We start from the raw sequence: 27,483 nt of genomic DNA, 5'->3' as shown, positions 1-27,483 counted from the left end.
GTGAATCTCTGGATCACTGACCAGATAGATCTTCCTTCACCTCAGCCTCCTCAGACTTCTTTATTCTGAGTCCACCTCCAAGCCTGCTGCCTGTTCTCTTTGGGCTTTGTCCCCCTGCCACTGTGGGTCTGATCAATAATCGGAAAAACAGGCAGAAGATAAAGCAGTGGGTTCCTTGTGTAGCCCAAGGGTAAAATGCAGAACTGCAGTTATGGACCTGAGTTTTCATCCAGACTTACTAAGTGAAGGGGTCCAAAGATAAGTGTATCTACTTAACAAGGTTACTAGGGCCGACCTAGTCACCAATATTCTGAGCCTATGAATTTTAACAAGATTAGTCACCTTTCCATTTCCACTCCTTTTTTCACTCACCGTATTTTTCAGACACTTTATGCTCAGCCTGGTGCTAACCACTGAAGCTGCCAGCAAAGATGGATGCAAGAAATCTCTGGCACGGAAACGTGTCCATCCATCTTACTCCCGATGACGTGATACAACCTTCTCAATGGCCTAATCCTAAAGTCTTGAATATTTATGATGCGCAAATTTCCTGGCTCTTCCTTATTCACCCTGACTGCAAAGAGCTATTGTGGGTTTCAATCAAGGGAGAAAAATACACAATGAAAGACCTGAGTTTAAATTTACTGGATTCTTTTCAACCCAAGGAGCTTTAGGGAAATTTAAAAACGTGACTATAAGGAGAATGTAATTTGTTTTGCTCTAAGTAGAGAAGAGCCTCTTCCTCTGCTGTTGACATGCATCAGGTAAAATCTCACAGAACATCAGCCTTCATACTTGGGTCCTGTTCAAACTTGAGGACAGTTCCTTGTTTCAAAGAGCACGTAATTAGGAAGCACGGAAATTCAACGTAATGTAGTGTGGCATCTAGTTCTTTCCTATAAGGTAAGCAATGATTTAACACATAAGGCCACTATGCTCCTGAAATTGAAAAACAGTTCTTCATTCCCAAAAAACTGAGTGTGTGGATCCAAATGACTAAAACTATTCTTTCTGAACTTTAAAACTAGATGTCTGAAAATGACATTATAAAATGTAACTTCTTGCTAGGGGACTATTACTGTCTTCTAAAATTACATATTCCAAAGGATGTAACTGTTGTAATGATTATTCTTATATGCAGAGTTACTATAGACCGAGATTTAACTAAGAATAAACTGTAAAAAGGAGTAAGTATATTCATTATGTTGCACTTGGAAATGTTAGCACAAAAAATTTAAAAAGCTATATATCCACTAAAGAATTATACTCTCTGTAAATATTTACCCAATCTGAAAAGTCAGCATCACATAAATCCCAATATAGAAATATGAAAGCAAAATCATACTAGGTTTGTGACAAACCGATATTCTATTTTTGAAAAAGAAATAGAAAAATACCAACACCTGTTATGAATGGAAATATATTTTTAACTTTGCTTTAAGAATACTGGATTTTCTATCTCTCCCTCTCCCCCTCCCTCACTCCCTCCCTCACTTTATCTCTCCTTTTCTGCATCTGTGTTGGCAAGCCTGTGATTAGCTTTGACTCGGGAGTATTTATGAGTAATTAAGAGAATTAAATTTATGTATTTTTATTGTATTTCTATTTTTGCCTAAAATAGTTTTATTCATTTGCAATATAGTTATCAGTATTCATATTTTAATCCTCTTTAAGTTCAGCTGTATATGATCACCTCATCATTATCAAATATGCAATGCCCAAATTATTTTATCTCATTTACTATCTCAATTGCTCATCTATTCATTAAACTCTTCAATAAGGTCTTTTCAGTATATTATACTAAATAAGATGATTTTGACTCATTTGCAATTGTTTTGGCTATAGAATACAATGTTACATTGATCCTGCTATTAGTAAGGAATAATTAACTTTATTAGGTATATCACATAAAAGCTCCATTACAGTTATTTATTATCTTACTTTTTTAAAGATTTTATTTATTTACTTGAGAGAGAGTGAGAGAGAGAGAGAGAAAGCAGGAGTGGGGGGAGGGGCAGAGGGAGAAAAAGAAGCATACTCCCCACTGAGCTGGGAGCCTGATGTGGGGTTTGATCCCAGGACCCTGGGATCATGACCTGAGCTGAAGGCAGACGTTTAACCAGCTGAGCCACCCAGGTGCCCCTATTTATTATCTTATTTAACAAACTTTTGTCATCAACTTTTGGGATGCTGTACACAAAGACTTAAATGTTCTCCTCTGCCTAGCATGTTGCTTGACACGTAGAAAACACTTGAAAAACAAATTGACTAAAGGGATAAAACATGTCAGTGTTCTGAAATAGCGATTATTTAAGGACATGTGTTGTTGACTACAGTCGAACCTTGGGCCTTCATGGTCTGTTCTCACTCAGAATCCTCAGGTCATCTAGAACACGAAATGTTCATTCTCATTACGGAGACTTTAATTTTTTTTTCCTTTGACATTACCTTAGAAAACTTTGGGAAACTGCATCTCCTTCTATATTTTGAAGATAACTTCTAAATGTTTTTACCGTAAGTTAAAAAGTTACAATCAATAGATTATTATAAGTTTTGAATTTTGAAAATAAAATTGCTTCATCTAGCTAAAAAATCAGGTTGATGGACTCTAAATACCATAATATTTTGAGATTCTTCATTACGGATTTAAAATAACAAACAAGCTTTTTTAACATCTGGAAATTGTATAATTTTCCTTTTTTCTTTTTGAATTCACATTTTCATTCCATTTCTCTCACAAAATTTTATTCAAGAACAATATATTTTTATAATTGGAAATTTTTTTCTTGATTATACTATCACACTTCTCTAGAAAAAAAGTTTATATTTTGAAATTTAGAATATCTTTTATATCCCCTGATTATAAGAATCTAAAGGTTAGGATCTTACAAATTTTCAGAAAGTATTAAATCTGAAAAGCAAAATTTTATTAGAAAGGCATCTATCTCTTTGTGAGATACATACAACTTTAATTAGTTCTTGTATTTGTGGATATGATTTACAGATGGAATTAGATAAGATTCAATGACAAATCTGGGCGCCTGGGTGACTCAGTTGTTAAGCGTCTGCCTTCAGCTCGGTTCATGATCCCCGGGTCCTGGGATCGAGCCCCACATCGGGGTCCCTGCTTGGCGGGAGGCCTGCTTCTCCCTCTCCCACTCCCCCTGCTTGTGATCCTGCTCTCGTTATCTCTCTCTCTGTCAAATAAATAAAATCTTTAAAAAAAAAAGATTCAATGAAAAATCTAACCCTTTTATTTACTTTTAAAGATACAAATGTTGAGAAGCCTTATGAACATGTATGCACACATGTATACATATGCCTTATGCATGTACATGTATATAGAGCTACACATACATGCACACAAACACAGAGATGACAATTTTATTATGGTAAGGTTATTTTTTTAAATCTTCTTCCAAGTAATGGTAAAATAACATAGGGAATCAACAAGGAATTTATTTTCAGTGATCTCTCAGCTGAGTAACTAATGCCTTCTTCAGTTATATTGGAAACAAAAATTTGAAAAATACATGACTTACAAAAGGTTTGTTACTCTATTCTGAGAGTCATTTATTTTCTGAATTTCTTGGAAGTAAAATGATTTTATCAGACTCACCAAATGACTGCTAGATATTTCTACTACTCTTACTCAGGAGTACCCTGTGTAGCCAATCAATATATTCAAAAAGGGTGAGGAAAAATCAAAATATTATAAATGGTAATGATTTTGGATAAAATGATATTGTCTCATGTACCTTTAAATGTACGTCTTACTTTAGGTATATTTCATCTAGACCTTGGATGCTGCTCACTTTATTTATAAAAAATGTTTGCCATGTTAGCTAATGGGACCAGCCTTTGTTTTCAAACCTCTTACTCAAATCAAATTTACCTCTCTCAAAAAATGTAATTTTGTTTTGCAGTTCAAAAAATTTTAGTTTGCATCTTGAGGAAATTATCAAGAAAGAATAAATTTTGCAACACACCTGGAAGATATGTTATTAAAAGTAGATGAAAAGACTAAAATGACATAGATTTAATATAATAAATTTATTTTGAAAATAAGTTATAAAACAAGAAAAACCAATATTCTATTGTAAATTATTTTATTTGTACTAATGTCATGTAATATAGAGGTAAGATTTTAAACTCTTTGTGAAACCAAGATATGATAAAGAGTTTGACATTTCAGCAATACATGTGTGAAGGGGATATCAAATTCTAATGTTTTACTTTTGGGACTAAATAAATAAGTTTCAAATATAAAAGAAATAACTTTAATAATTTTCTTAGCTACCATCAAGTTGTATAATTATTAAGGAAAAGAGAATATGTATTAAATATATATATTTACATATACATATATAACCAATACAGCATATAATTTTATATTTTTTATTAATAGGAGGTAAAAATACATATAAATAACATATAATGAATAAATGATACATAATGTAATATGCATATATACATACTTTCATATATGTATACAGAGAGAGTAAATTGGGTCTGCAAATAGCATCTGACTTAATTTTTTGTCAATAGGAGATACAAAATATTAAACATCTTACATTAGATAAATAAGATGAGGTTTGACTACAATTAAATGTTTTATAATATAATTATATAACGTATGTTTTAAAGTCCTTTTTGAACAATACAGAATTAATCTGAAAGGTATCACAGAAATGTGGCCTCTCTGGGTTTAGTCAATGCATCTTTAAAAGTTTGGTTGTGTCAGAACATATCCCAGTTATATTTAAAAGAATCAGTGTCACCAACCTACACCGCTGTGGTTGTTTCAAAGTGCTCTTTCAAGCCAATGGCACTTCCTAAGAGCAAGTATTGATAATAAATGAAAAGAATTACTTACATTTAAATTTTTAAAAGGCATTTTTAGCTTTCAGTATTTCTTAACTATATTCTTTTTGCTTTGCTCTCATGGGAATCTTCCTCAAGAGCAGTGCAATCTTTCACATTACTCAGCTAAATAAAAGGCAAAGTCATGAAATGAAACTTATCATTGCTCCAGTCTCCTCCACTCTACCATATCTTTGGAGTCAGACCATCCCATCACGAAAAAGAGCACTTGTGTATCAGCACCATGATTCTCCTTTGGCAGATGTATGCAGGACAGAAAGGCCTATTGGTCTTTTGGGTGAGCATTCCAGCAATTTTAGGATGGGTGAAGGCTATTTCTTTATATTGTTAAGTGGAAGTACTGTTATGACCTTAGATGTGTTTTCAGGCAAATCTATGTTAGGAAAGCATACAAATATAATTTCAGTCCTTTATAGCTATCTGCACTTGTGTACCCCTTGGAAAGTGGGAGGTTAACATCCAAGATGTACACCTTCCAATGAAGAAACTATACAACAGGAGATTCCAGAAAACCAAAGCACACCTACCATATACAACACATAATTGTTTCAGGAACTATGATTTACAATGGTACTTGTTTTTCATAATTGTAAGTTTGAAATAATTATATAAAAAATATACAATGTTTTATAATGATTCAGTGCCTTGGACTCTCACTGTGTAGTGTTTGGTAATAGAATTTACTATTTTTAAAATTTTGACAAGCTGAAAAATAAAGATGCATAAAGACACTAGGTACTACATCTCATACGCTAATGCTGTATTTATATATAACAACATAAGCCACAGAATTGCAGACTCAAAAATTTCATCCATGTTAATAATCTATTTAATAATCAATCCTGCAACCCTGAGATTAGTTGACTAGACCATTATTCCACATCAACTTAGAACTGCAATCTCCACCCACAAATAACAGGGTGGTTGAGTTTTTATTTTGATGAAAATAGCAACTGGACAAATGAAACTAAGATTTTAAGTCATTTAAATAAAATGCTTCATAAAGACACAGGACAGTTGAATAAACAATACCACAGTGTGATAATTTAGGTAATACAAAATGGCTAAATATTATTGAATATATCCTAATGGAGAGAGAGTATTCATGAGGAGATCAATAAAGAGTCATTTAAATGGATGAAAATGAAATGTTTTAGAAGACTGTTATTCTAGATTGCCAAAAAATGTATACTTCTTAAACCACAATTTTTAAATATGAAAATGTATTAAAAAGCCATCATAAAATAGGGATAAGCTCATAGCATCTTTTCTTTAATAATAATATTTAAAATATACCTTTTAAAACAGAATATAATTAGAAATGTTCTGCAAAATATTACACACTGCTTTAAAATTCTCATTGCCGGGCGCCTGGGTGGCTCAGTTGGTTAAGCGACTGCCTTCGGCTCAGGTCATGATCATGGAGTCCCGGGATCGAGTCCCGCATCGGGCTCCCTGCTCAGCAGGGAGTCTGCTTCTCCCTCTGACCCTCTTCCCTCTCGTGCTCTCTATCTCTCATTCTCTCTCTCTCTCAAATAAATAAATAAAATCTTTAAAAAAAATAAAAAATAAAATTCTCATTGCCTCTATGACACTACAACGGAAAAGCTTATGAATAAAAAAATAATAATTATGATGAAATATATTTCCTTCAATCCACTTCAACCAATGTTCATTATTACCTAGCTTCTATACCCAAGGTAGGATATATAAGATGTTTCCTTAGATGTCCATTTTCTCATGCAACTTTGTGAATAATATTAAGAAAATATATTCAGATGATTTTAAGTCAATTCTTCTTTTACTAATCCTTCAAGACATTAGTGTACATGGTTTTAAACACATAGATCACTTGGACTGTTTTAACTAATGAACATTACTGACATCTTTTTCAAAAGTATCCCTAACAACTATTTAATAGTTTTTCTGTTGATTTTATAAAACAAGGCAATAATTTAAAGAATAATAATTAAGCAGCTTTGTGTGGATTTGCAATTTGTGCTAATCATTACATGAAACAATTTTGAAATAATCCCACAGAGAAATTCAAATCGAAAGGAAAGAACAGATTCGTTATTAAATTCTAGATATTTATTTATTGAGAATATGATCTTATGATATTTCTGTAGAATTCAATTTATAAGTAAGAAAATATTATTTGTTTTTCTCTCTTCCATTTCTAATTAGAACAGATACATAAACTGTTGTTTCCCGATAATGACTAGTAATTAATTAGCTTAAACTTTCACTATGTTCTAGGCCCTATCCATTGGAGGTCAGCTATAAAAAAAACTGTTTCTAACCTCAAGAATTTTATAAATGAATTCTGGAATTCTAGAATCTCTAAACCTGGATTTGATGGCTGAACTATGGCTTGAGTTCTCATCCTGGATTTGTGATCAAGAAACCTGTCTTCTCTCGATAACTTCATAAACACTTTTCGTTTCTGGCTTTCCCACATTTGGGTTTCACTAGTTTAGCGCTCATTTGTTGGACAAGTTACAAATTCAAATTTTCTAAATTAACATACACTAAGTGGATTTTACCCCAGATAATGAGATAATCATCATCTGCTCAGACAAGGCTGAAGCTCCAAATTTGGATCCCACTGTTTGCATCTACAGTAGGTCTAGGCAGATAGCAACAGAAGCCAGCAAATTCTCCCCTGGAGTAAACACTCCCAAAAGCCTGCTGCTGAACATGTGCAGCAATAACTAAAACATCACAACTGTATCAAGTCTGGCTATGTGTTGGCTGTTTCTCTCTGACACCAACTATACCTTAGGGATGGTATCCCTTCTCTTTATTGTCCCTTCTAGACAATTCTTACTCCTTCCTATAATAATACTTGCCCTGTGAGGCTCTTGCCCCATAGCTATACCAGTTTTTCCTGGTCATATTGCTTCCATCTTTTGGATTTGTGATCATCCCAGTCAGTTAGGGAAGAGCCTAGCAAGATCTATTTCTACAAGAAATCCGTCTATTACACATCCAAGTACATCCAGGTAACTCTATTCCTTTGGGATTATACATGACACATACTGACTGGACAGGTCTTTGCCTCCAAGATTATTCTTTTCTATACTATTTCACACACCCTGTCCCCTACTTATCACCTAAAAATGAAGAATACTAATAGTGACAATAAAATAAGGAGGAAATGAATAAAAATGTTAAATCAAATCTGGCCACAGTGAGAATAAAGATCATGGGCATCATCATCTTCTGGGCCATTTCTGAGGCTACAGAATTCACTCCTCATTCCTGATTCCAAATCACATGGATCTGTGTGTAGATGGATTTGCACATCTCTTGAAGAAGGCATCAATTAAATAATAAACTGAAAAATAGTGGGATCAGTTTCATTGGAAAGAATCAAGTATTTCTCTACCTAACTATAAATCTTGATCTAATCATTAAGCAAAAACTGCACATTAAAAATAAATTAAGGCTACAACTCATGTAAAATACTTTTGAATCATGCTGAAAATCAGTATTACCACATTTTTAAAAGGTGAAAACAACCAACCTTTTTGTTTCAAGGGAGGCTCCTCTATTTCTCCTAAACCAAGACAAAAACAGTAAATTAGAAAAACTTTTAGCATAGCATAATACTGCCTCTCTCTTTTTCCATTTTCTTTTGTTCATTAAAAAAACCATCTATTAGTTTTGACATTAGTAGTCCTTATATTACTTTGCCTCCCAAATTCCAGTTTTTAAGTATAAACTTTGTGTATGTACATTTATATGAGATAGTTTCACTTTTATGAGTTCAATAAAATCGTGGCAGCAATCCAAATTATACATTACAGTTCGTATATCATGTTCATTTCAGTTCTCTATTGTTCATCTCGACCTCTCACTGGGGCCAAACAAATACAAATTCAGACAAAGTCATAGAGAGGGCTAAAATAATAAGAGCTTTCCTGGTAGTCAAGGCTGAATACATGATTACTTTTTTCTTTTTTTTTTTTTGAATATATGATTTCTGATGACTAAGGCTGACCCTAAAAAATGTCATGTAAAAGACAGACTCATAACACTTTGTTCTTTTCACATCCACTCGATAGTAGTTTATGTATGGTTGGAGTTTATTTCCTTTTGTTTATTAATATATATGAGACAGTACATAGGTTAGTCGCATAATTGTTGTGACATTACAATATGTCCCTCCATTCTATACCTCCATTTGCTTCAATAAATTTACTTTTGATTATGATTTTAATGTAACTGCTTTCTCTTTGATCATGAATATGACTTACATGTATAAAACATATGTCTATCAATTATTGTTATTTCAGTTTTCCTAAGGATAAACTTGAGAAATAGCTACTATTTTTTCCCCAAAGAAACATATAAATTGTGAGGTCTTTTTGTGAGTTTGTAGTAGTGCATAGTAAGACCCTCTCTACTATAGTGCTACCCAAATGGTAGCATTTAATTTTGACATCTTTGCCATAATGGCAGATGAGCTGTAAGATGAAAGCCAAACAGGGACCAATTTACTGAGTTTGGTAGTCTGTTGATTATGCTGTTAGAACTCAGAAGTGTATTCATTTTGGTTTAGCCTGACCCCAGCGCTCATTTGTGTTTAAACTTAAGCAAACCACCGTAATGCGTAACTAATATTGTTCAAAGAAGTTAGGTGTGTTTCTATGCTCTTTGTACCTTTATCAATGTCCTCATCCCCATCATCATCATCTTCTTCATCACCCTCAGACGAGATGATATCAGACAACAAAGAAAAGAAGCCATAGACCCAGTCCGTGGTTTCTTCCACAGCATCATGTACAAGTTTTAGAGGATCTGAGCCAATCTTGGAAATTGAGCTCGCTAAAAGTAATTAAAAACAAGAGAAAAATTTTTACAATCATTCCCCAAAAACTTAAGAAAAGCTGTTTATCCTGATTTGTGCCTTTGACACAAAATGTCAATTTTATAAATGTAAATGTCTCTTGGCTACATTTTTTGGGGGACTCAGAAATAGAAACTATATTTTGTCACAGTATGCATGTGTATTCAATTAAAAGAAAAGTTACTGAATACTTATGGTACTGGACCCTATGAGGTTACCAAGAAAGAAATTGCCCTTGAGAAGTTTATAATATAAATAAGAGTTTAATAGAGGGCAAAATTAGGAATGGATTGAAATAATGTGCATCTATGTTATTCAAATTGCAATATACACCCTAAGTTATGGATTTTTGGGAACAGAAGATATCATCTTTGGCCCATATTATACTGGAAAGCATCATGGAGAAGATGCCTCTGTAAATTTTCAGGCAAACAAGAAGTGCCAAGTAGATGTAAGTAGCTGTGGCTCAAGTAAGACTGATAGGTCCATTTATTATAACTTGTGCATCAGGAAAAAACTGGAATTGTCAAGGTAGTATTCATATCAGGTTCCAGCTAGATGCAATTTGTTTATCCTTGTTAAGCATCCCAGTACCTGAAAATAAAAAGTATTTAAATGTCTAGTAACTTTAGTAGATAGAATTAGGGAAAACTGAAGTCTATAAATCTTCCGTTTTTTTGTATCTTAGGAGATAGAAACTTTTTGCAAAATGAAAGATTAAAAAATAAAAATCCAAGCAAATAGACATAATAGGTATGTCCAAAATGTTGTCATTCTCATTTTAATTATATGAAAATTACTCTGAGGCGGCAAGGACAGCCTCTAATATCTGATTGAAGAGGCGATCTATCTAAAAATGTGTTATAAGTTGCAACTGATTTTTCATCAATCTAAATTAAAATTTTAGATTTATGTTTTCCTTAAGTTTAAAAACTATTTTAGCTTTTCAGAGATTTTTCTTCCTTTGATATCTTAAAAACTAGAATTATATCAATATATGATATTATTTAAAGGTTAAGGACTCTAAAATTAGGCTTCTATTCTGATGGAGATGGGAAGTCACTGGAAGGTTAGAGTAAAGGAATAAAGTAATTTGACTTATGTAACTTCATTCTCTGTGTTGAGGATTGAAAGAATGCCAGGTTGAAAATAGGGAGATCTACTGATACTGAGCCAAATGAAATAAGCACGGGGAAAGATGATGGTGATTTCTATCAGGATGATAGTGTGTGTGTGACATGTGGTCATTTTCTGAATGTATTTAAGATAGAATTAATCATATAGGCTTACAGTTTGGCTCCTGGGTGTGAAAGAAACAGAGGGTTACAGGATAACTTCAGGGTTTTTGGCATGAAAAATTGGCACGATGGAAATGTCACTTGCTGAAATGGGGAGGTCTGGAGAGAAAAAGGGTTTTTTAGGGGTAAAAATATCTGAGCTTTAGACTTCTCAAACTTGAGTTGCCTATTAAACATCTATGTGGAGATGTAGATGTTTGTACCACCCAATATGACCTACAAAAGAGAATTCTCAGCTAAAGATAAAAATTTAGGAGTTCAGCAGAAGATAGAAGTTATCCAAAATCATGGTACTGAATGATATCACCAAGGAAGTGGACCCAGGAACATACTAACATTTAGAAGACAGAGAGATCAGTCAGAGGGATGAACCAGTAATTGATTATGACAAGGAGAGATGAGAGAGATGGAGACAGAGATATACACACACACACATCCAGAGAGAGAGAGAAGTAGAAAAAAAGAGAGTGAATGTCTTAGATGTCAAGTGAGGAAATTGTCTTGAGGAGGGTACAGTGATCAACTGGCAAATGCTGCTGATAGGCCAAGTAAGATGAAGACTGAGAATAGACCTTTACATTTAATGATGACGATGTCATTGGTGACCTTCAAAGGGCTGTTTCAATGGAATGCGTTCAAGACCAAACGGGAAGAATTTAAAGGTGGTAAATACACCTTACTATAAATGAGAGTACTATGATTCTAGTACTCTCAAACATTGCCCAAACTTTGGGCAATGTTTGAGAGTACTAGAATCATAGTGGGTTTTCTGTTGTTTAACACTGTTAAAATGGGAAGAACATTCCATTTTACGCAGATGGGTAAGATCCTACGGAAAGGGGAAAAGTGTGTGCTCGCTCAGACAACACATATACTAGAAAGGGGAAAAGTGATATAAGAGAAAGGATTTCTGGGGGAATTTTAATTTTATGTTTTATTTCGGGGGATTCACAACACTTTCAAGGATGCCAAGTTACAAAATGTTGGTTTCAGGGAAACTTATCTCCATGATTCAGTGACAATGTAACTTTACTCTTTGGACCTTATTTTACTGCATTCTGGAGAGTTTCATAGGAGCAAGATATGATAGTCTGAATGATGAGATTAAACCTTAGAGAAAGGAAATGAAATGGAATTTTATAATTGCAATTGAAAAATTTTAAAGAACTGTATGTAAGGAACTGGATTGTAATGGCACCATTAAATGTATTTTTTAGCATTAGTATTTTTTTTATCTAATGGAAGAATATGGCAAATGGGATTTTTATGATCTGAATAGATTGAAACCATTTCCCCATTTCCCTTTTTTCTAAATGTTCACTGAGGAACTTAACAATAAAAATCCAACAAAATAGATATCAGTTTAATTATCCTTATGCCTAAATGCACTATATATACACACGTATATTGCTTGGTTCTAAAATAGTCAAGCCGGGATGTGTTCATGAAGTCAGTGTTGCTGGCTCGAGATCAGCCTCTGATTTTTAGTTATGTGGACAACGACTTTAAAAACATCGATATAGAGGTACATACAGATAATAGATACAGATTATAGGTACAACTTAAATAAGACAGTAGTCCTCAAGTTGATTCTAACTCCCTCTCTCGGATATCACATCCATATCATATCAATGGGAATAATACTATACAATGCAACTAAACCTTTTATTGATGTGGGGTTTTTTTAATTATATTTTCTTACCTCTCATGTTTCCATGAGTTAAATTAAATATATTACATTGAGGATCATCATAAAAATAATAGTGGCTAACACTTAGAGAGTGTATATGCCTGCCAGATACTACTCTAAGAACTTTATTTATATTAACCCACATTTCCCTTTCAATAACCTAATGAGATAGCTATATTATTTTATCTCTCTTTTAAATATAAGAAAATTAAGGTTTTGCTATATTGCTATCAACAAACAAAAATGTGAATTCACAATTTGTTCTAGAGTCAGATATTGGATGAGAGATTCTGGGAGGGGTTTTCTTGCTGTTAAAAGGGGAAACAAGGACTTTGTTACATGGGAACATAAAGCCTGGAGGGGCTGTAGCCACCTTATAACCATAAAGACAGCAGCTGATTCACTGAAGAAGGCAAAGGTTAAAAATGAAAAAACTTGAGTCCACATGACATTGCTGAAGCCTTGAATTATCCAATCTCGTAATAATCACCCTACTTCCAGGGCTTCTGTTATGTGAGATAAGAAATGTTTCTCAGTTTTCAAGTCACTCTTAATTGTATCTTATATTTCTTACAGAAAAATATACCACCAGATGCAGGGAAACTGCTCTAGGCTCCTTATGATCAGTAATTGGATTCTTGGCACTGATAAAAGAGTGCCAAGAGAGGCAAGGAAAAGTTTAAAGTTAAATATGATTTTTACTGGTCCTCTGTCTTTGAAGCCAAACTACACAGACACTTAAGTTTCTAAATGGGAACATACGTGGGAAATTAAATCAGTCGTTTTCTCTGCTTTCCTCCTAAAGAAAGAAGTCCAGGTTTTTGCCATTATCCTTGACCATCAGTCTTACATTCTTTAAGTTATATTAGACGCTTCTTTATCTTTCAAATCCTGACAAACATCAGCAAATAACAGTTACAAGCTTGGGTTCTGAACTCTGACAGCATTCAAGTTCAGGCCTCCTACCAATACCATGCCAGGCCATACTGGAGGAAGAGACAGAAGGAAAATTCAGTAATAATAATCCTGTCTTTATTTAAATTTTGATATTTTATTCATCGCAGATTTTTGAATTAACTTTGAAATTTTAAATATTGCATTAAAATAATATACATCTTAAATACTGAGTTTTTCCGAGTCCTTCTATTTTGCACCCAACGCGAGTGCGTCACTCACCTCAGGCTAGTCCTGGTGCTCACCCCATGGGTAGCTGTATGATGTTGAGAAGATCAACTTTTTCCATGTCTGTAAACTTCATTGATGCTTATGCTTTTCCAAAGTCACTATTCTAAAGTCACCCCTTCATACCTGTTATCTTTATATTCAGCTTTCTCATATTCCAATTTATAACATACCCAGTTCTGGCAAACAGTATTATATAGTGGGAAAAAATGTTTTTTTCTGCGCTTTAGTTTGCTGAACTGTAAAATGACAATAAGAGTAATAATACTTATCTCACAAGGTTGTTATGATTATTATATGAGATAATACATTTGAAGCACCCAGTATGGTGCCTGGTAATAAATGTCAGTGTGGAGAAACAAGCAAGATTGTCTTTGAATCTTGAATGAGCCAGAGGTTCTTTTCCATTTGCTAGATGGGGCAGTGGCTTTTCCTCCCCTTAGCAACAAGCTCTGTGTATGATCTCGGCTTCAACTCAGGTCTCCAAATACTGCACAACAGTCATTTCCATAGCCCCCCACATCTCTGAGTCCTAAATTCCCACTGCATGGTATCCATTCCCAAAGGAATTATCCTCCCAACTCTAAGCTGCCCTCATGCATATCTTATCAGAAGAAACAGCAACTCAGAGGTGGGGTAGATTTGATCATCTGCATTTGTCTGAGCCACTCCAAAGGATGGTGATTGAAGAGGAATCCCAGGCATCTTCTGACCCTTTTGCCCATGAGTCTCTGCCTGCACCAGATAGTATTTACTGAAATTTACTCAAACTCACTGTATATAAACTCCTTGGTATAGAGCGCCTAAAGCAGAGTAAAGGAAATAGTAAATGTTATTAATTCAACTTTCAGAGCCATTTAACTCAAACATATGGTGGTGCTCCATGAATGTAGACTGTTACAAATATTGTCTTGTGATCATTCAGTCACTACATTGTCACAGGCCACCTTGGCAGGGTCTGTGAAATCCAAACAATGCTTTTATCAGGACTCATGAAAGAACTAGTGACTGTCCCTTACCTCCCAGAAAATATTCACATTTAAATATTTGGATCTAAACTGAAGTAATGGCTTTTAAAAGTGTCACAAATTCTACCCCAATTAGAAAAAATTCAATTTGTATGTACGCTGATGTGTGTACCTTGCACACAGGAGCATCCAAATGAAACTGACTAGGAAATAGAGATAGGCAATTATTTAGGACTTACTGTGTGCAATATCCTATCTTAATATAATCAACATATCGCTGCCACCTATGGGCTTGCTATACAGGTGTTTCTAATTTTGATATGTGAAGATCACTGAAAATATATAGTGGTAATTTTCCAGACCTAAAAAAATTCTAACTTTAGGTGACTGGTTTCTCCATTTTTATTGCAGATAAGTACTGGAATACTTTTGTTTCTGTGGGTGAAAATTTGATCAAGTTAAGAAAAATATTAGCAAATCATGCATCATTTAATATGCTCTGAGTTACATGATAATTCTTGCTTGAAGTACTGTGAAATTACTTGGTCTTTGTTCAGGGTAAACACAGTTCCCTAGAACTTAACCAGTGCCAAACAGAGCTTCAAATGTGTTTCTCATTCTCATTCCACCCCCAAGGATGGGAAGAAGTGAAACATAAGTAGGAAAAACAAGTAAAAAGATAAAAAGATATAAATGTGTTAGTATATGCAGAAAGCAATGGTTGTCTCCTCTGTGTTTATAGGTTTCTTATACTCAGAAATATAACTGAGAGAATGCAAATTCTTATTAAACATTTTGGACTTGAGGGCGCCTGGGTGGCTCAGTCGTTAAGCGTCTGCCTTCGGCTCAGGTCATGATCCCAGGGTCCTGGGATCGAGTCCCACATCAGGCTCCCTGCTCCACGGGAAGCCTACTTCTCCCTCTCCCACTCCCCCTGCTTGTGTTCCCTCTCTCTCTGTCTCTCTCTCTGTCAAATAAATAAATAAAATCTTTAAAAAAATTTAAAAAATGCTAAACATTTTGGACTTGAGGTTTGACATCATTTATAATAGTCAACAATTTCCTAAGGATGTAAGATTGATATACTGATTTAATTTAGTTTATTTTTAACCAGAACACATTTGAAATGAAAAGCACTCACAATGAACTTAGTAGCCCTCTGAGTCTTCAGGCCCAGGAGTTTCCAGCTTTGACAATGCTAAGTACAGACACTTAAGGAGTAACAAACAAAAATATGTGCTTTTATATCCACTTAATAAGGTCAGTGTCTTTATCAAAGGGACATTTACTCAAGACACTGTACTTTAAAGCATTTTACGATCAGTCTGAAGTAACTTTCAAACAATTTCTCATGGGTTAGACCATGTAACTTGAACAAACTTGGTTGAACTCAATGATGTCAGAACTGTTATCTTTAATTTTTATCATCATAATAGAAGGGTTTTCAATTTCTTATACTCTCTTATATGCCTTTTTTCCTTCCATGAGTTTATTGTTTTCTTATTCTCTATTTCACTTCAAATTGAAAGTAAAGTCAATATGTGAAAAATATAACACATCAAAGAAAGTCAAGAATTCAGGAAATGTTTGAAGCAGCACCTTTATTCCTCCATAGTTAATCTCTAAGATGTATTTATATCTTGCCAATGGAAGTTTGTAAAAGGCACACTAACTGGAATTCCAAATCTTCCCATTATTTTCTCTTGAAAAATTCCTGGAGGATAGCTGTATTTTTGTAAGATTGCTTCAGTTCCAGAGACAACACTTGATATTTTGGTATCTAAGAAGGAACTTTTGTTGTACCAGAATAATAATAATTTGTAGCACTAACATAGGTTTTGCTCTTTTTTAGAGAGAGAGAGCAGGGCGGGGTGGGGGGGCAGAGGGAGAGAGAGTCTGAAGCAGACTCCACCCTGAGCATGGAGCCTAATGTGGGGCTCAATCCCACGACCCTGAGATCATGACCTGAGCTGAAATCAAGTGTCCAACGGTCAAGCAACTATGCCCGCCCCTAACATAGCTTTTTTAAAAATAGCTTTTCCACCCAAGAAATATTTTAAGAAAGGCTCATTTCTTAATATCCTCTCTTTAAATCCACATATAGTAATCCTTTAAATATGATTTCCACTGTTAAGTGTTTGCCTTCGGCTCAGGTTGTGATCCCAGGTCCTGGGATTGAGCCCCACATAGGGCTACTTGCTCAGTGGGGAGCCTGCTTCTCCGTCTCCTCTGCCTGCCGTGCCCCCTGCTTATGCTCTCTCACTCTCTCTCTGTCAAATAAATAAATAAAATCTTAAAAAATAAAAAATGGAGAGGTAGAGGCCAATGAAAATTAAATTCAGCTGCTACAGTATAGTCTTTGCTTTGGATAACTTCCATTGCAGTATATAATAACATTTCAAGGATCTCTGCGTAGATGAAAATGTGGAATTCAAGCTATGTTGCAAAATTTCTTTGAAATTGAATATGTAGGTTAAAATAAATTTTTGTATTTATTTAATTAAAACTTTTTAATTTAGCAAGAAATATAAATATTAAGTCAGCTCATTTGAGACTGGATAATTTTAAGTTATGAAGTAACACAATATTTCTATAGAGCATCTCTCAGATGCTTCTAGAAAGAAAAGAATATGATGAAAACTCATTTTGCTCTATTTAAATGTTTTCACAAATGAATGATAACCATGCTATTGCCATATTCAATAATATATGTTATATTTTTAAAGTAGGATGTTTAAAAAGTTGTATATAATCACCTGCCCTGAATTACATAAATGATGTATCTTCAAAACCAACTTTCTCTGAGTAACTTTCCTCCAACTGGCTTTTCAACATAGAGACAATGTACTGAAGCTGAAATTCCCTTGAACTTGTTATCCTTACCCTCAGTGAACAGTCCTCAAAAATGGTGAAATGGAAAGTTGGATTCATGAAATTTCCTGGTACTTCCTTTTTTTAAAAGATTTTATTTATTTATGTGTTTGAGAGGGAGAGGAACACACAAGCAAAGGGGAGGGGCAGAGGAAAAGGGACAAGCAGACTTCCCGCTGAGCAGGGAGCTGAATGCTGGGCTCAGTCCCAGGACCCTGGGATCATGTCCTGAGCCAAAGGCAGGCACTTAACTGGCTGAGCCACCCAGGTATCCCTTCCCTTGGTACTTCCAATATTAACCACACTATGAGAGACTGTTACTTATGCAGGTGGAGTTGGGTTCTGAAGGCAGAAGAAGAGGCACTTGGGATGAAAATATGGACATAAAGTAGAGGGAGCAAGGAAATCTGGAGCCTGCGAGGGACGGGATGAGATTCATTAGAACAACCTGGAAATATATACCATCAGTCCTATGACCTCCAAAACTCCCTCTCCAAAGAGAAGAAGCTGTCACCCTTGTCTTGCTAAATATGCACCTAGGCCAGAAGTGGAAGAAGCTGAAGAAGCATCTGTCAGGAGCTGGAGTTGCTGTGGGATCAGCTGCTGTCCCATGCCAACAAGGTGAGCCAAGGGATCAGGACAACAGGCATACTCATATTTAAAGGAAGACATTTAAAATTTTAAATAGGGGAATAATAATTTAAAAAGATTTGCAATTTTCATTCTGCCCTCAGAATGAAAAAGAGGCAAGGCAAGATTATAGGCAAAAAAGAAAATACGTGGCTACTGCAACAATCTCGAGGAAACTAAGGCAGGAGTTCTAGGAATAAGGCACAGAGTATAGAACAAACCCAAGAGATGTTTTAAAGTTAAATGAGTGATTTTTGATCACTAAGTGTTAAGGGGAAAGAGGAAAGCTTACAAGGAATCCCATGTTTCTGACTTGAAAAGACTGGAAATGAACAGGATTTAGAATCTAGGAGGCAGGCCTGGAAAAAAATATAACTAGCTTAGTTAGAATCTTGAGTTTACTGCTCCAACTGAATGTCCTTATGCAATTAGAAAAATTGGAGAGAGATTGAGGTTAAGGATGGGGAAAATAAAAATGCTTATGAGATTAATTTTTCCTTCAAAATAAAAATAGTTTTACTGACTCCCATGGTGGGGAAGATTTATTTTCTTAAAACCTATCCTACATGCTTTGATTGTTTAGAACTGTGTCACTACTTTTATCCTCTAAATCTTACTATCTTGCCATTTTAGAAGATTGATCCTATTAGATTGAGAGCCATATATTAAAGATAAGTAGGCTAAATATGATGGCAGTTTGCTTATCACTTGTTTGGGTAATGCAGTCATTGCAAGTGAAGCAATGGAACAAGGTGATATCATCTGACAGGGGCAAGAAGCCAATGATGCCAAAGAAGAGAGTTACAAAAGTCATAAGAAGATAAGGTTTTAATAAAGCAGTAGCTGTCAACAGTTCTAATGTTGTAAGGTTTAACCAAGATGAAGATGTTAAGTGTGCAAGTTGTTCACACTTAAGTTCACAATTTGTTCATTTGTTCAATGTGTTCATTAAGAAGTCAAGTGTGTATTTGAGACATTTTAGCAGAGTGATAGAATAATGTCAGATCAACTCTTAACAGAGGGGTTTGGCTAAAGAGATAGAAACAAAGAGGGTTGTAGCTACATAGGGATATTGGGAAGTGAGGGAAATTTGTCTTTCCAAGTTAGAAAACCCATAAACACTCATGGAAAAGGAGGGGATAGAGGAGGAGATTTTGAAGATACAGGAAGGAGATGGCATTTACATCTAGCAACATTTAAATGTACCAACGTTGAAAAAGTACCTTCGAGGCTCTTCCCTTCTATACACACCCAGATACACACATTCTCTTAAAAGAAATGAGCCTGTTTGAAAAGCCAAATCTTCCTGGGGCGCCTGGGTGGCTCAGTGGGTTGGGTGTCTTGACTCTTGGGTTTGGCTCAGGTCATGATTTCATGGGTTTTGAGAACAAGCCCCAGAGTCTGTTTGAAGATTCTCCCCCTCTGTACACCCCCATACCCCCGCTCTCTTTCTCTCTCTCTCGCAAATAAACAAATAAATCTTTTTTAAAAAAGCCAAATCTTCCTGAAGCAATAACTCATACTTTGAATTAATTAAACAAGGAGGTCATTAGACTGAAGGGGTTCTTTTTTTTTTTTTTAAGATTTTACTTATTTGACAGAGAGAAACAGCAAGAGAGGGAACACAAGTAGGGGGAGTGGAAGAGGGAAAAGCAGGCTTCCCACTGACCAAGGAGCCCGATGCAAGGCTCGATCCCAGGACTCCGGGATCATGACCTGAGCTGAAGGCAGATGCCCAACGACTGAGCCACCCAGCCTCCCCTAGACTGAAGTTGTTCTAATGCTTTAGCAGCCAATGTAAGCAAACCCAAACCTAAGACTGTAAATGCTTCAAGGTTAAGAAATCAAAACCTAAGGACAGCCAATCACAGTCAACCAGCCTTTACCAAATAAGGCGAACGCTTAACTATAGCCCATCAAATAATTGCCTTGCTTTGCTTCCATCTCTTTTCTATAAAAGTTTTCCAACTCCTGCAGGTAGAGCTCTCATAACCACTTTCTGTTTGGGGCTACCTGGTTCCACATGATTTTTCTTCAAACTCAATATTTTGAATAAGCCCCAGTTTATCTTTTAACATCCCAGATAAATATATTTTCCCAAACCATTGTCATTTTCTCTCTCCATCTTTTCTCTTCCTCTCTGGTCATCGTTTCTCTCTCCCCTCCCTGAGATCTCTGGATACTACCAGTATGAGATGACAATGACCAGGCTCTATCTCTTTTTTAGTGATAACCGTGTAAGAAATAAAATAAAATAAAGGGCAGACACAAAGCTTTTGAAGTACATCAGATTCTAAAAGATAAAACTCATGTGATTTACCATTTTGAAAAAATAAAATACTTGCAGATGTTGGATATTTAGATGCTTTTAAACCAAAGAAAAACTGGGATTCTGATTTAAAAGCACTTTTAAGCTAATTGTTTTATTGACTGCACAAGGAAATGACTGTCACTTTTCTAATCTACATTTGAATAGTCATAGCGTAGCTCCAATCCTTGCCATTCAAAATCTGAGGCATGGGCATTTTCCTTCTGCTTTTTAACATTTTCTCAATTCAAATTTTCCCACATTCATCTTTACTATTAACAGACTTCAGTATTTTAGAAATGTACACTTGTATGGAACCCTAATGAAATTAAAGACAAGAAACTTTAGTTAAAATTACGTGGCTATTTCAATATTTAATAGTTTCATGGCAATGTTTCTAAGTCTTTCTTTGCTATTCCTCAACTGTAACTTTTTGAGGCAATGAGGAATGCCACTGAATGCAAATAGATGTACATTTCACCTCTCTTTCCCAAAATGACCCCAATCAACCAATTTTTTGCTGGCAAAATGCGGTTGCAAATGTTTAATCCTGGAATATTTCCAGCCTACTGGAGCTAGACCAATGTCAAATAAAGGGCATTTTATATTCTGAAACAAAATTGCAAACAACTTCTGGCTCCTTTTACCCATGTCAAGTATCTAAGTAAAACAAGAAAATCTTATTATACTTTTATTAATGAACATGGTGTAGATGTTATTATATTAATTGAAAAACCAGTTTGCTTTCCTCTTCTGTAAAAAAAAATATCTTCAATATGAACACAGTTCTAATATTATAGTATTAACAAGTAATGGAAAAGCAAGTTTTCTGTAGATTTACAGATTCTGATAGACTTGTTTCCAAGCTAACATTCAATGGAATTATTTTCTGGTAGCACAATAGTCAAAATATCACAGTACTCCAATTGGATGATTTACTTGAATCATATTACAAACTTAACAGGCCAGTGGAGAAGAGAGATATTAAATTTGGGATTAATATAGCAATTAGCATGTCTGGACTCATTATTTAATAAACATGTGTTTGGTCAGTCAAGGTTTAGGTTTGGAAACTTTTGACTGTATTATATAGTCTCTTTAGTTATTCTATTCCTCAGTGTTAGCTGAGGAAATAATTTTGAAGTTCTTTTTACCACATTAAAATGTAGTATGTAGTGCCATGAATCATTTGCTTACTGTATCATATAATAGTAACAAACCATTTCAGAATGGCTAGAACAAACCATTTCAGAATGTTAAAATAGAATAGAGTACTTTAATCATTGGATTTCTTTTGTGTAATTGCTAGAATCTATGTATATTCACATATTTAAAAATTGGAAATCAAGTAGTCAATTCATCTTTTTGAAATATGCCTATTCATCTTTTTGAAACATTGAAATATGCTTAAGGTCATGAAGAATAAATTAAAATAATACTAACTATAATTTATCTAATAATGATGATGTGCCATTCAAAATTCCAAGTGTTTTGTATGTATTAACTTATTCAAGGTTCACAGGGCCATATGAAACAGGTACTATTATTACCTAGAGAGAATGAAATTGAGGCACACAGAAGTAATTTCCCCAAGATTACACAGCAACTGATTGGTAAAGTCAGGATTCTAACCCCAAAATCTAGTCCCAGAACTTGCATTCACCTGCTTTAGCTCTGGTCTTGAAGTCCATGTGTTCTTTAGTCATTACTGTTCTCTGTCTTTGCTTATTAGTTTTTTTTTTCTTTGTTTGCTTGTTAGATATGCTTAGCAAATAACTTCTGTTTAGATCATTCAAGTTTTATTGAACAGTAAGTGTCAGGCGGTAAACAGGGCAACAGGATCATTTAAATGAATAAGACAATCCTTTCCTTTGAGAAGCTTAAAGTCCAATCAAGGAAACACGTTTAAAAAGTTTAAATGTGAATACTAACATTATCTGTATCATCATAAACTAATACTTTATAAAGAAATACTATGCTCATTACTCAGCATTCAGAGTGTAAAAACTGTTATCACCCTTTCCTTTATTTATTTCCTTATTTATTCATTCATTCTTTCACCTAAATATTCATCCAAAGGTTTGTTGAGCTCATACTTTGTGCTAAACACTTCTAAGCACTTGAAAAATCAAGTTAATGAAATAAAGCCATTTCCTTACAAACCTAACAAATCAGTGGAGAAGAGATTTTAAATAAATAATCACACCCTGGGGTGCCTGGGTGGCTCAATCTGTTAAGCCTCCAACTCTTGATTTAGGCTCAGGTCATGATCCTATGGTTGTGGGATGGAGCCCCTCCTTGGACCCTGTGCTCAGTGCAGTCTGCTTGTCTCTTTCTTTCTCTGCTCCTGCTCCTCCCCCTGCTGGCTCTCTCTATCTCTAAAATAAATAAATAAAATTTTCAAAAAAAAAAAAAAATCACACCCAATTAAATATATACAACTTGTAAATAAATGCTATGAGGAAAAAGTAAATAATATAACGAGGAAGTAGGACAAAGTGACTTGATTTACATTGAAAGTTCAGGCAAGGTTTTTGTAAGGAAGTGAATTTAAGCATAGCACTGAAAGATGTATAATAGCCTATCCATCAAAAATTTGGGTGTTAACAGATGGTATGATTTATAATTGTATCCATCTACATGGATAAATTTATAAATGCAACATAAGGCCTCATTTGGTAAGGTTCAAATGAGTGGTATAGGGGCTCCTGGGTGGCTCAGATGGTTAAGCATCTGCCTTCGGCTCGGGTCATGATCCCAGGGTCCTGGGATCGAGCCCCATGTCAGGTTCCTGGCTCAGTGGAGAGCCTGCTTCTCCCTCTCCCCCTGCTCGTGCTCTCTCTCTCTCTCTCTGTTTCTCTGTGTCTCAAATGAATAAATAAATTCTTAAAAAAAGAAAAACGAGTGGTATAGTACACTGGTATCAAACTTTGGGATTTTTTTTGACCTTGAAATTCACCACCAGCAAAAACCTGGAACCTAACATCAAATTGCCAACTTTTTATTTTATAGAAGAATGTCATTTAATAACAGTGACAGAAATAATATCTGTAATTATCATCATTTCCAAAGAGAATTTTAAGACTAAAAATATAGGCACCATAAAATTAAGAATACTTCTTTAAAATAAATAAATTTTTCTTTATCTTTTTCCTCATTTCATGAAGAAGCAACAAATTTCAATTAGGATCTGGAAATCATTGGACTATGGAAACTTCTGCTTCCTTCATGTGTTTATAAGCAGGCTGGATTTGGGTAATGAAATGTATCCTTTTAGATGTAGTGACCAAGAGGACCAAACAAGCCTGGGGCATTGAACAGAAAAGTAGGATTTGAGATAAGACTTGAAGGAGAATAAGAATCACACAAAATGTCAACTATACTTGAAAACTCAGTGCACATGAGAACTGATAAAGTCTAAAATGTTGCATTTAGTGTCTCGGTCTTCCAAGTCTCCTAAAATGTGATAACATATTCATATACAGACAGTCACACAGACATCTCTCTACACTTACACACATGCACATGCACAAATATACATATATACATAACCATTAAATGTTAAATTTATACATTCTGATTGGCTTTGGGTCTTCCCTGAATCATTTTACTACTACTCTACACTCACAGCCTGACAACCAGTGCACCTGCTTAACTGGGCTAAGTGCCAGAAAAAAAATCAGGGAAATTAATTTCCAAGAGCAGTACATAAATGGCATACCTCATTAGAAAATCTATTTAAAAGGCACATCAGGAGATGTCTGCAAGACTTTCATAAGAAATTGATGCTTCCTACCATCATGTCCTTGCTGGCTTTCTTCTCAGATTACTGATCTTCCTTCCTAGTAATAAGATTCAAATTCAAGTTATGCTTAATGAGTGTCTCCTATGCACCAGGCACGTATGTTTTACATAGATTAGCTTATCTAATTCTTATAAAATTGTTTTGAAATAAGTATGTGGAATGCATGCAAAAATTACCAAATGTGCTTCTTTGAGACCTCCTGGTACGATCATATAATGACTTTTCCTTCTTATGGATAAGGATGCTAATGAATTATGACCCTTGTTCTTAGGCAAGAAAAGCCAGGAGTTACTACAATTTATTCCTGTACCTTCTGACCTAGAGGAAAATCATTAATATCTACTAATGCCTGAGTTTGTAGTGATCTCTTTAGAAATCTTATTTTTTGCATTTATTGTTTAGAGAGAAAAAGTTGTCTCTTTATAAATAAGGCAAACAAGTTTGTAAGGAATTTCAACCAAAGCCCACAAATTCTGATCCTGAAAGGGTTATTAAATCATCAGGGCACCCCTTTGTTTTCCGAAAGAGCTTCCTGGCTGAGTCTGCAGAAGCTTGGGACAAGGCCTCCAGCAGCCTTTATGATCCTCTGGCCTCAGTAAATAAAAAAGCAACATTGCCCTGCACTAACTACCAACCCCCCAATTTGGCCTTTTTGAAGACTCTCATCTTCCGGGAGAAAAGTAAAGACAAGATGGATAGTAACTGGGTGACCTGAATCTTGGTTTCTGCCTGTTGTCCTGAGGTAAGCATTAACAGCTCTCATTTTCACTCTCACAAATGTCCTGTTTTAGGTAAGTTATATACAGTCATCCTATGTGATGGCTTTGTATGCTCTTAAATCACTAAACTGGAACTACATTTCCCAGAATTCCCTTACGTGTAAGGTCTAGGTAACAGTTGGGCACAAGAGAAATTTGCATGAGCTTTAGAAAGCAAAACAGAAGTATTAGCCTCTATTTATTTTCTGAAGGTTGGTGTAGGGCAGGTGCTGTTGCAGCTCATGCACATTATTGCCCATATGCTGGCTGACCTTGACAGGTGGCAGCAGCCGGCTGCATGTTCTCCAGTTCCCACTGGACCGCCTCCTTCAGCATTTCCAAATCCTGGCCAGGTGCTGTGCAGTTCCATCGTGGAAGGCACCAATTTATCTTGAGCTCACCCACATCATTGTAATTTGAGGTGGTGAGAGTCAAATAAGGGTTCCAGTTTGTCCTTGTCAATTCCAGTTTGTCCTTAGTCTCCCCTCTTCTATTTCCATCTGCCCTTTTCAATGACGGGGTTCAGGATATGCTTCCCCAAATACGGCACCTTGGCATATTGAATGTTTTCAGCTAGAAGAATTTGAGAAATGACATGTGCAAGAAGGACTTTCTGACCTTCCCCTGAAGCAGGTCATAAAACTCTCCTGACGAAGGCATCCTCCCTAAATGCAGAGGAAAGGAATATCCTTATTTCCAAGATGCCCAGAGGAATCTGAATGAATGGCCCTTGCTGTTTCCCTCAATTTATGACACTTAACTCATACTCTTTTTGTTCTGTCACATTTTCCCCCCACTTTCTCCTTTTCATATAACCTAGCATAAAAATGCTTGGGCTTAACTGCTTCTTAAGGTCTTCCTTTCTTTATGAAGGCTCCTGTGGCTCATAAATCTACATTAAATAAATCTAAATGTTTTTCTCTTGTTAATTTATCTTTTGTTAGAAGGCCCTAAGCCAACATTTTAGAAAGGTGGAGGAAAAAGGTATTTTTCCTCTCCTGCACCAACTTCCACTCTACTGACCCATGACCTAGTGCCAGATACACTTCAGTAGCCCTACCTAGACTGCTAATCAACTCTCATGAATGCATAAGCCATATATTAAATCTTCTATTCTATATCACTCATAGTAACTCTACTCTGATCAAATTCTGACAGATATACCATATTATTTTTGGAGAGTGAACTTTATTTTTAGAAGAAATAAAGGGTAGGTGAAATCTCTTTTCTAGTATCTGGTTTGGTGTTCCTTCTTGTTTGTTTGTTTGTTGATGTCCTAACATTTGTCTCATTTGATAGGAAGAAGCAAAGTCACAAATTTTGCTGACCAGAAAGCAAGGAGCTATTCCCATTTGACAGGCAAGGACACTAAGTTCCTAGTCATGTTAGCTTGTAGGTTATAGAGCTGTAAAATGAACTCAAGTCTTCTGAAAGAAGCACATAAAAGCCAATTCTACATATGCTTCACAGGTAGATTATTTGGGTACATAATATCAAATTCAGAAAATTAGGAAGTGTGAAGGTTGCCTAGAAGAGAATCATTATTCTCGATCCAGTACAGTATTCACTTATTCTCTATGAACAATTTCATAATGACTTAAAAGTGTTTACCTACTTTTCTAAAGTGCCAGAGAGTAATTTAGAGCCCAGGGACAGCTGCCCTGTCTGGTCTTCAGAGTTATTCCCAGTATGCTTTCTCTTATCACTAGCCTTGTATTAAAAATACATATTTCAAAGACAGTATGTAATGCAAAAGACTCATCATAATAATATTAAATCTTAGTAAATATTTGAAATATATCAATTAAAAATAACATTATAACATAAGAGTACCATTTACATTTTGACACTCTTATTGAAGCAAATGATTATTTTTTCTGTGAAGAATCAACATAAGAAAGGCAAGTTAGAATTTACTAAGTGGAGAAAAGAAATTAAAATTTTAATATGAGTGTATATATCCCATGCAACCAATGGTTAATATGAGTTACAGGTTTTATGCTGTAATCATACAGTCTTTGAACTTACATTATTTTGGTTTCAGAAATTGCGTATTCAAACCTGAATTAGCAAAAAGTATTTGCACTTCTTATTTGAAGAATTTATATATGTGTTCTTTAGAATTTCAGCTTTGTGATTTTTTTTTCATTTCAAATTCACTGGACATTTATCTTCCTAGATGTGATCTCATGATGCCAGTCATCCCAATATATCGTCTTTCTTTTTGCACCTAT

General features: G+C 35.0%; 1 protein-coding gene across 1 annotated transcript in view; it reads right to left on the bottom strand.

Moving 5' to 3' along the window:
* The window catches only part of TRDN (triadin), a 327,015-nt gene that overhangs the window by 280,695 nt on the left and 18,837 nt on the right, over window positions 1–27,483 (bottom strand). The window contains exons 3-4 of the mRNA XM_088023743.1: window positions 9,553–9,717; window positions 8,414–8,446 (exon numbers count right to left, since the gene is read on the bottom strand). Coding sequence (XP_087879869.1) covers window positions 8,414–8,446; window positions 9,553–9,717 — 198 coding nt within the window. The remainder of the gene's footprint in view (window positions 1–8,413; window positions 8,447–9,552; window positions 9,718–27,483) is intronic.

Source organism: Eumetopias jubatus, unplaced genomic scaffold (genome assembly GCF_037043125.1).
Source record: "Eumetopias jubatus isolate StellerSeaLion01/CBP00866 unplaced genomic scaffold, mEumJub1_p1.0 scaffold_6, whole genome shotgun sequence".
NCBI lineage: Eukaryota > Metazoa > Chordata > Mammalia > Carnivora > Otariidae > Eumetopias > Eumetopias jubatus.
This window is presented reverse-complemented; position numbering and strand designations above follow the sequence as displayed.